This window comes from Budorcas taxicolor, chromosome 5 (assembly GCF_023091745.1).
Source record: "Budorcas taxicolor isolate Tak-1 chromosome 5, Takin1.1, whole genome shotgun sequence".
In the NCBI taxonomy this organism is placed as follows: Eukaryota; Metazoa; Chordata; class Mammalia; order Artiodactyla; family Bovidae; genus Budorcas; species Budorcas taxicolor.
Window position 1 is genome coordinate 118,653,709 of NC_068914.1, and position 10,508 is coordinate 118,664,216.

Consider the following 10,508-nt stretch of genomic DNA (forward strand, 5'->3'; position numbering starts at 1 on the left):
CACCCCGAGAGCCTCTGTATCTTCATCTGCATAATGGGGACCACAAACTCCCTTCTGCCTGACTTGTGTGTAAAGCCGTCCCCAAAAGAGTGGCCACCACTGACAACAGCAGTAGTCACAGGAATGGCTGGTCAAGGGCAAGAGGGTGGTAGAGGTCAGAGGGGGAAAACAGCAGCAGCCTGGGAGGGATCACAAGTGCTCCTGGAGCCCAGACAGAGTGGAAGCTGGCAACAGTGCAAACCCTAGCTTTATTGGTCCAGTTTTTTCACAGTGAAGCCTCAGAGAACCAAAGGGCCAGCTAATGGTGAGGGAGTAGTGTCTTGAGCCTTTCAGAGTCAAGGGTCTGCAGGATGCCCACAGCCCAACACCTGTCTGCTGCCCTGGTGCCTGGGAGGAAAGAGGGAGGGGTGTCTCTGGGGGGATGGGTGTGGGCCCAGGGCCTGTTCTTCACCGCGGGAGGTGGAAGGGATCACATAAAGTTCTTTATTACAGACCTACAAAAAATGAGAGAATTACATGTATTACTCTCACTTGTCTGGGTTTTTTTCCTTGTCTTTTCACAAAACAGCGGCAGGAAAGAAAAATGCAGGAGGCAGGTGAGCCAGGCCCCAGGATTCAGATCAGAAAGGAGCAAGGAGGCAGGACGAAGCTGCTATTGCAGGTTGGCCCTGGGCTGTGTCCCAGCATCCCAGAAGCAGGGCCTCAAGCCCTAGAGGGAGCAGATGGAGTGGCTGGGAAGACAGCTGCCCCAGTTTTGCAGCAGCCCCATTCCTCGGGTGGCCACCCTGGAGGGCAGCAGGTCAGGAGCACTTGAGACTCCTAATTTTGGAGGCCTGGTCTCCAAAGCACAGGCCCACAGGGGCCAGACAGAGGGAGGAGGTGGGAGGGGCCAGCACAAAAGGGCGGCGAGTTCTATTGGGGTCCCCCGGGGACCTCGGGGCCCTGGAAGGCAGGGGCAGTCAGGATGCTTCCCTGCTTGTCAGCCAATCAGTTTCTTCAGGAAGGCCTCTAGCTGGTCTTCATCTTTGATCCCCACAAACTTGTCCACCACGTCTCCATTCTTCATGGCCAGTACGGTGGGCACAGCTGACACCTGGGTGGAGAGGACAAAGGAGGTCAAGTCACTCAGAAGTGAGCTCTTCTCTACAGTAGCCCCAAACTCTGGGGAGCGGGCTGCTGGCTCAGGCCTTGAAGTGACTGCCAGAGCCACAGGCGGGACCCCCTCCCCTTGCACAGGGGGACTTCAGGGCCTGGAAATCCACCCACTGGAGCAGCTTTTCCACTGTAGGCTCCCAGCTGTACCCTTCCTCCACCAACCGCATGACTGACTCACTGTCCCAGTGGTTTGGCTGGAATGACAGGAGAGATTAAAATAACCCATGCAGCTGCAGGCCCAGGCTGGGGGCGGGGAGGAGCTGAGGGGCAGCCTGGCACAGGGGAGACCAGGAGAATCCTGTCACTCTTTAGCTGGGGGCCTTGGCCAGGTCACACCACCTTTGGAACCTTGGTGCTTTCTTCTGTGAAATGAGGATGAGTCTCGCTGGTGAAGCTTTAGGAGAGGGATTAGAGGTCTGTATATAAGGCTGAGCAGTCAGGACCAAGCTCTGGGCCGGCTGATCGAATCTTGGCCCATTTGGGGCGAGCCACTCCATCACTCTGACTCTCGTATTTTCACCAGGAAATGGAGATACTACTGGGACTTCCATCAGCGGGTATGAGGGCTGAATGGGGCAATCCAGGCAAAGTCTCAGCACAGTGTCCTGTCCTGAGCACACAGGGAGCACCCCACAAATGAAGGCTACAGTGGGCACGTCACAAAAGTCGAATCTAGGGCCCCAAACAAGCTCCTCTGGCTCCCTGTAATGATGGTTAACGGGGTCCAGAAATTCACTGACTCACACTGGGAGTGTGGGAGGTGGGGCTCAGCCTTGAGAGCTGATGTTTATTTATTAGGGGGCTGGACATTCCTGGCTTGTGAAGCGTTTTCTGACGCTCCCCCAGGGGACCTGTATAGATTATATGGTACATAAATGAGGCTGAAGACCTGCTTTGGCATGGCGCATTTTCTGCTGCCTGGGCGCCCCGCCTGGTATCTGTGGGTATTTGATGAAAAAAACCATATAAACAGAACAAGATAAACACAGACTTTTCTTACATACATGTTAACTACAAAGTAACAACAGCAATTTCTAAAACATACCAGGTTTTCACATATTCCAAGTGCGGTCCTGCTGGTGAGTCACTTGGGAGGCCAGACTTAAGATTCAGAATGCTCTAACTGCACACACGGCAGTTACACAACAGAAGTGCAGGTCTGGCCAGTCATGTCTCAGGTGCCCCACGCACTGACTCTGTGGCAGGCTGTGCATTCCTCTCCTAAGAGGCTTTGTAGGACCTAGCCTTCAGGCCCCTTCAAGGACTGTCCTGGGGCTGCTGTGGGTGGCAACTGACACACTTCACAGAGGCAGTGTGCAGATAGACCCACTGGCGGTGGTGGGCTGACCATGTGTATCCCTGTCACAGTCCCACCACTGGCTCCTGTCCTTATCACTCCTGCCCCTGGCGTGGGTGACTGCAGGAAGCACAGGGTCCACCACGTGGCTGCCAGCTTCTGGGTCCAGAAGGCGCCCTCAGGATGCAGTCCCTGGAGGTGCCCCAGGGCCCACACGTGCTGTCTCTCGCGCCCTCTAGTGGTATGTGAAGGCAGTGGCCTCACACCTGGCAACTCTCCACTGAGCCCCAGAGGCTCAGGCACTAACTGCTCCACTGTGTACTTGCTGGACCTCACCTGTCCTGTGCTTCTTTAACTGAGATGAAACTGTATCTCAATGTCTGAGGAGAGGTCTGATTGTTTTTACAGGTCCTCCTTCTAAGCAGGACCCTATGCTCACTGAGGTGGCTTGGAGTAGACTGTTTTCCTCTGGAATTCTAGGTGATCCCCTGTATAATAATCGCATTAGTGTAAACTCATGTACATGGTTACACACACAGACCGTGCTTAGCTGGGTGTACAGCAAACATGCTGCGGCTGCATTTTCATGACAACCAAGGTCTAGTCATTACTTATCAAGGGAGTTCTTTGAGGTCTGAGCCTAGACACACAGACACAGACACACACAGAGCCAAGCTCCTGCCAAAGCAGGATCTCCCAGGGCACTGCAGGGATACCTGGGCTATGACTGGACTCTCCTCACCCCCGCGGAGAGGAGGTGGCTAGGCTGACCCTGAGCTCAGCTCACAAATCTGGAGGGGCTGGTGCTTGCAAAGACTGCCTTAAATGGAAGTGCACGGGGCCTTCGCACATTCTTCTGGAATGGTGATTTCAGTTTCAGGGGATTGTGGTAGAGCAAGAATTCAACTTCCCTCTCCATTCTGGCGCCACTGAGGCAAGCGAGGGGCCAGAGAAGGAATGAAGAGATGCACTAAAATGTGCTGCCTTCCTCCTGCCCAGGAAGCCACGTGGAGGTGGCCCAGGCTTGGCTGAAGAGCCCAGGAGAGGCAACGCGTGTGCGTCCCCACCCTGCCCATGCCGCCACTGTGCTTGGCACCCTGCCTTGTCCTCTCCTGTCTCAGCCCAGTTTCCTCCATTTGAGAACTGCTAAGGACCTCCTGGGGACAGCTGCAGCACTTGCTACTGTTAAGTCGCTAAGTTGTGTCTGACTCTTTGTGACCCCATTGACTGTAGCCTACTAGGCTCCTCTGTCTACGGGATTTCTCAAGCAAGAATACTGGAGTGGGTTGCCATTTCCTTCTCCAGGGGCATCTTCTCAACCCAGGGATCAAACCCAGGTCTCCTGCATTGGCAGATGAATTCTTTACCACTGAGCCACCAGGGAAGCCCAGTGACTGAAGTACTGTGTGTATTCCAGTAATGCTGAAATACTATGATTCAATGAACTGTCTGTGAGGTTATGGTGGCAGCGGTGGTGTAGTCGCTAAGTTGCATCCGACTCTTGTGACCCCGTGGACTGTAGCCTGCCAGGCTTCTCTGCCAATGGGGTTCTCCAGGCAAGAATACTGGAGTGGGTTGCCATTTCCTTCTCCACTGTGAGGTTATACGGACCATTAAAAAAATTTCAAACAAAAAACCCAAACAAGGTACCCCAAATGTTGGCAGTGATTTGTTTGGATGGTAAGATTACTGCTATTTGGTTGTTCTGAAAATGCTGTTTAAAGGGCATTCGCTGTAAGATGAGATAAATAATGAAACTCCATGTGTGAGGTGAACATCAGAAGCCCCAGAGGACAGTATTAAGGGTCAAGGTCCACAGCCACTCTTTCTCTGCAGGGTCTGAACAATTGGGGAATGCCCAGCCAGAGAACCTGAGGAGGTGGGGAAGAAGAGGGCCCTTCACTTGGCCAACTCAGGGCAGTGTGTGTGTGGTGGGGGGAGGCACACCCCAAGGCCCTGGGCGACCTTCCCTCCTCTCTCCTTTGGAAGATGGTCAAATTCTAGGGTGGATAGTTAATGGAAACATAGAGTGTGGTGGCAAGGGAGAGGAATTTGTGCAAGGAAGGAGACACACCCTGAGAATGTGTGCTGGGCTTGGGAGTGGCAGAAGAGTTTGGGGAGAAGCCCCTAATTCCCTGAATATAATTTAAAGCAGCTTCTCCAAGTTCATTCACCATTTGGAAAAGGCCTTCAGGCCTTGGAGCAAGCTGTCCCAGGAGGAGCTATGGATCCCTTAGCTAACATGTCCTCACACTCTCTTCCAAAACACCAGGTGTGAAGGAAGGAAGGAGGGTAGGGGAAGGGTCAGGAAGAATCCCTGCGGGAGCTTCCTTAGCCAACAATGACCTGGCAACTGGTCAGCTCAGGACCTGGCAAGACCAAAAGGCTGTGTCCAGGTGACCTGGGCCCAGCAGCCTTGAGGTCCCTCTGTATGACCCATGTACTCTCTAGACGGTGGACAGACAGAGAAGACCCTACAAGAGGACCCCTCCCCTGTCACACACTTGCCAGGCTTAACCACAGGACTTCAGGGCCAGGCCCGACGTCACCAGGAACGCAGACTCCTGGCAATCCCGGCAAGGTGGTCCTGGGAATTCTTACCACCCGTGACCACAGCTGGAGGAAGTGGGTTATCCCTTGTATCCTTATAGTTACCACAGCTCCTGGGGCACGGTTGGTGCTTGGGATGTGTTAGCCTAAGTTCCACTGGCTGAGACCAAAGCTGCAGTATCAGGAGGGAGGGAGCCTAAGACATGTGGAGTCTGTCCGTCCTCCTGGGGTGGCCAGAAGCTCCAGCCCTGAACTCACACCGGAAGGCCATACCCACTCCCACAGCTCCCGTCGGTCTCTGGGGAGGGATGGACAAGCAACGAAATCAGGGGGCCCCTAAATGGCCAGACCAGTGCCTCCCTGACTGAGCGATCAGTGGGACAGCTGAGCCCTGTAAGCCGCTCTGGTCACCCAGTGCTGTGGGCAGTCTTACTAGGGTAACATCCCCCCAACCACCTGCAGTCATCATCTGTGGCTTTGCCTGCCCAGCATCTCTTGCCCTTGCCTCTGGTCAGGGCAGCCCGGCTTTCCTTGAGGGACCACTCCCAGCCCCAGGTCTAGGGGCAGCCAGTCTATTCTCACCCTGCCCCCACACATTTCCTGCCACAGGGACTGTGGAGGACAGGCATCTCTACTTGACTTGGTCTCAAGGGAATCTAACATGGACTTCCAAAGTCTGAGAAAGGGAGAGGCCACCTCCTTCATCACTACTACCAGGAAAGAGTGAAGGTTCACTATGGCCAGATCCAGATATTTCAGAGAACCAGAAATATGGATTTTCGCATGAAATCTTCTTAGTTTTAAATATTAGCATCCAGTCCATTACTAAAAAAAAAAAACCACTTCGAGGACCAGCCCAGTCAACTCACTGAGCCAGATGTGACCCACAGGCCACCAGGTATGTGACCCTGGCTCTGTAATGACTGTCTTCAGCATGGCTATTCAGGGTCCTCGCAATGTGGCCACAGTCGGCCTTCCCAGCTGCCTGTTTGCTCACTCAGGGTCTTTGTAAAAGACCCTGCTCTGCCAGAATCCACTTCTAAAGAGCTGCATCGTTCATTCTTTACCCCTTCCAGGTCTCTGCTCAGATGGTGCTTTTCAGTGAGGCCTTCCTTACCCAACCCTTTAAAAAAAGGAAACCCTCCCTGCCCTAGGCCCAGCACTCCCACCTGCTATTCCTGATTTCTTTTTTCCCAGGACACTTATTATCTGAAACAGGGAACAGTGACCTGTGGCCCACAAGTCTAACCCTGGAATTTTGTAAATGAAGTTTTGCTGGCACATGGCCGTGCCCATTCATGTAGATTCTATGGTTACCCTCGAGCTACCAGACAGGTGAGCATTTGCAACAGAGACCGGTGTCCTACAAAGCCTCAAACAGGTACCATCTTGTCCTTTAGAGAACAAGTTTGTGGATGCCCAATCTAAAACACTAGCACTCAGGCTCCACGAAGGCAGGGACTCTGTTAGTTCTGTTCACTGCCGCATCCTCAGCCCCGAGTCACAGCCCTGGCATTGAAGGCACTCTGGATACATGTCTGCTGAAGAAATGGACAAGTCAATCAAACATGGGAGAGCAGCTCATGTCTTCGTGTCTGTGTACTCTTGGCCCTGCCTTCTTCACGGCTCCGCCCAGAGGGTCCCTCTAACGTGACACATTCCTTATCCCCTCTACTCCCCTCCCTGCTCCCCTTGGGAACAAAGAGCTCATCTTGTTTGTGCCAGCATCATGTATGCCTGGCACACTGCAGGGATGGATAGATGAATCCATGAATGAGGAAGGGCCATCAACTTCCTGAGACTCAGAGAAAAACCTGGTGTTTGGGATCATACATCCCAGTTCCTAAAGGTATTGAAGAGAGACAGAAGGCTCAGAGGATTAATGGAGTCACAGCTGCAAAGTGTTCTAAACCCCTGAGAGTTCTAGAAAGAATCAGGACACCCCCTTACTGACTCCCTGCTGGTCCCTAAGACATTTCCAGCAACCCCGTGACCCCAAGCACCCCCACCAGTTGCCCTGTAGCAATCCCCTGCCGATCCATACCTCATACTCTAGGGCGAGGTCTGTGTGGTCATCGATATCCACTTTGGCCATCACCACCTTTCCATGCTGCTTGGCCACCACCTTCTCTAACCGGGGCCCCAGGATCTTGCAGGGACCACACCACCTTGGAAGGGGAGAAAGAAGCATCCCGTCACAGAAGTGCTCGCCCAGTGATCTATAGCCTTCTGGGGCCTTGCCTCATCCTACATCTCTCTGCTGAACCCTCTCTCCTGGTTACCTCTCCCTACAGTGTGTGAATGTTCACTTGCAATGCTGACATGCCGGTTAATTACAGCAGACTCTGCAACTAGGGAATTTTCACAGGCCCTGGATTTCCAATAACATGGGCCTCATCCTAAGATTCTTAGAAGGGTTATTTCACTAATTTCACTCTACCTAAAAGAAATAAACTGTTGTACAGAGGAAAATGGCATTTGAAGTTAGAACGTTTAGGTTCAAAGACAGGCTTCCTCACCAATCAGCTAATTATTCTGAAGCCTCAGTTTCTTCATGTGAAGGAGACTGTGGCTGTCAAAGCTCTGATGACAAATTAACTAAGACGATGTGGATAAATGTGCTTTGTAAGCTGAGGAGTTACTTCAAACACCTCACAGCCTCAGAACTAAGGTAGCAGAAACCAGTGGCTAGGGAGTTTCATGACATGCCAGTCACAGCACCAGGACCTCTTCAGTTTTTACTACTCAGAACCCTCAACCCAGCAAAGGAAAAAAAAAATCTTCCTAAGAAACTGAGGCCCATACAAGTTCCCAGAACTGTGCAAGGTCTGGGACTGCATCCAAGACTGTGTTCCAAGGGTCTTCTCTGAGGCCCAGGTTACTCTGTGATCCCTGAGGCCCTGGGTCAACCGCCATGACTGCACTGGACACAGATGTTCCCCTCCAAGTGGTAAGCCTAGGCTGTTATCCCTAAGTATGTGGCACTAAGGACAGTGCTGTCACTCAATGAACAAATTCAACCCTTGCTTTCTTGGTGAGGAAGAAGATGAGGCATCAGCCAACTCTTCATCCATCTTGGAAGCTCTCTCTGGTGTGCTCACCAGACCAGGATGGCAGGATAGCTCTGCCTTCCATGAATCCTTGGTTGGTGACTCCCGTGTTATTCTCAGCCTTTAAAACCCTTCGCATTCAGAGATTCCAACAAATAAACTTACAACACCTAAAAACCCAGTCTGCAAGACTTTATCTCCCACCACAAGTGAAGACAAGAAGGAACAAGGCCACCACATGGTCTGCCCAAGGTACATGGTGAGTCAGAGAAATAGGAACAAAACCAAAAGAATCTGTCAGTGGTTTGCTCAGAAGGCCTTCCAACTTTTAACTCAGGCTACACTGGTTCCTTTCAGGCTGCCCTATTTTGAGGGGTTTGTCCAGCTGTTTTGGAGTCAGACATTGAGCCAGGTCTCAAAGGTCCAGAAATGAAGAAGGCCAGGCCAACAATAAGAAGACCATAGGCACTTAAATATCCCTAAAACAAACTCATACAGCATTGGAAAGAAACTCTCTGCCCATGGCCTGCAAGTGTGGGCACCACTGCAATGGCATTGAAAACTTTTTGCCAGCCCTTTCCAGTCTGGATGGCAAGAGGTTAAAATAAAACTAACTCTCTGCAGGGATCTGTATATGTTTGGTATACACCAAAGGGCAGATGACGCTAGAGGCATGTTTTCTCTGAGTTGGTTCAAGTTGAAAATGACCTGAGCCTCTTGAGCAGTGAGATACAGAATATAAATGCTTCCAAGCACTAATCATAGTGAGTTTTTTAAAGTTATTTTTAATTGAAAGATAACTGTTTAACAATATTGCATTGATTTGTGTCATACATCAACATGAATAAGCCATAGATATATGGAGTGAGTTTTGAAGACTGTTTACTAGTCTGTCTCCTATCAAACTACACGTAATCTTTGAGAGAAGGGATTGGGTCTCCTCAGCCTTTGCAATGAGTCTAAGTATGTTGTTGTTCATTCACTTAGTTGTATCTGACTTTTTGTGACCCCGAGTCCATGTATGAGAAGTATCAAATGGAGTACTGAGACACAGAAGCCTCTCAATAAATAAATACCTGAATAAGCGATACCCCAGGCTTCCGCGAACCCCCAGGACTCACTGTGCATGGAAATCCACAACCACTGGTGTCTCACTATTGACAACTCGGTCTTGAAAGTCAGGTCCATCCTGGATGTTAAAGGTTGTTGAACAGACTCTGGTGGTGTATATAGATCGGGCTTGGCTGGGTGCTACTGTCAGGTAACCAGGACCGTACTGTGGGGTCTGCAGGGCCCTGGAGGCAACGGGTGCCCACCGACTCTGAGAGGGCTTCCCAGAGATTATGGAGGTCAGGAACCTCCTCAGAAGTCGCTGAGCCATCTGTGAGGGGAAGAAGCAGGGACAGTGGGGACAGTCAACACATCAGGAAATAATAAAGACGTATGTGGGAGTACGGTGGTGGTGGTTGGCGGGCGGGGGCGGGGGGGTGGGGTTTAAGACGCAGGACCAGAAGTAAAAGGCTGGAAAATAATCCATAAGATTTCTGGAGTAGAGGTGAGTAAAGGATGAGAATCAAAGGGAAGGAATCAATAACCAGCACAGGTTAAAAAACAAACAAAAAAAACAGTACAAGAAAACTGGGTCGACAACCAATGAATCAGGATATTATGGAATTACAATAGAAGAGGAGGAACCAATATTTACAAAGCATCCGCTAACAGTCAGGTATCTTACATACATTAGTCTTCCTAGATCAACGTTGCAAATGTTTCAATAACGCTATCACTCAAAAGGATTCCGAGACTCAGGTAAATTGTGACACGCCCAAAATACATTATTAAATAAGTCAACAATGGAACCCAAGGCGGTCTGAGAAATTCTCACTCTATCGATTACTCTTCCTAAAAGTATTTTAATGGAAAAATTAAAGACAAAGAGAGGGTTGTCAAAGCATCAGGAAAGAGGAACCACAATTCAGGGAGCAACGAAGAGGCATGGGGGCAGGAGTGTGGGGGAACTAAAAAGGAGGGACGTGTGTGTAGAAGGAACTGGGGAACTGGACGTCAGCAGGGACCCCGGCTCCTCGGAAGACAGGTTCCCCCCTCCACGGTCTCCGCCCGCTGGGCCGCCGGCCCGCACAGGAAAACGCCTGCAGTGTGCCTCAGCCGCAACACCACCTCGAGCCACCCCAAGGGCCTCCTACCTCTCTGCAGCGAGAGCGGAGGGATGCACAGCGGGTCCCTCCTCACCGGTCAAGGGCACTTCTGTCGTCACTTCCTGAGGGGGGCGAGCCTTTACCGTCACTTCCGGGGACGGGCAACCTAGAGCAAGTCTTTCCGTAACGCGAGGGAAGACGGGGGCGGAGCTCAGCTGAAAACCGGAAGAGAAGGACTCCTGGAGGAAGAAACCGGAAGGGGGGCCGTTCTTTAGCGGAGAGACCGGAAGGGGCGTGTCT

General features: G+C 51.5%; 1 protein-coding gene across 1 annotated transcript; it reads right to left on the bottom strand.

Annotated features, from left to right (window-relative positions):
* Positions 1 to 235: 235 nt before the first annotated feature.
* Positions 236 to 10,339, bottom strand: TXN2 (thioredoxin 2). Its single transcript, XM_052640172.1, has 4 exons — positions 10,257 to 10,339; positions 9,174 to 9,433; positions 7,047 to 7,170; positions 236 to 1,093 (listed from the first exon to the last, which is right to left on the bottom strand). Exons 2-4 carry the CDS (start codon positions 9,431 to 9,433, stop codon positions 980 to 982), a joined length of 498 nt encoding a protein of 165 aa, XP_052496132.1. The 5' UTR covers positions 10,257 to 10,339; the 3' UTR covers positions 236 to 979.
* Positions 10,340 to 10,508: the final 169 nt, after the last annotated feature.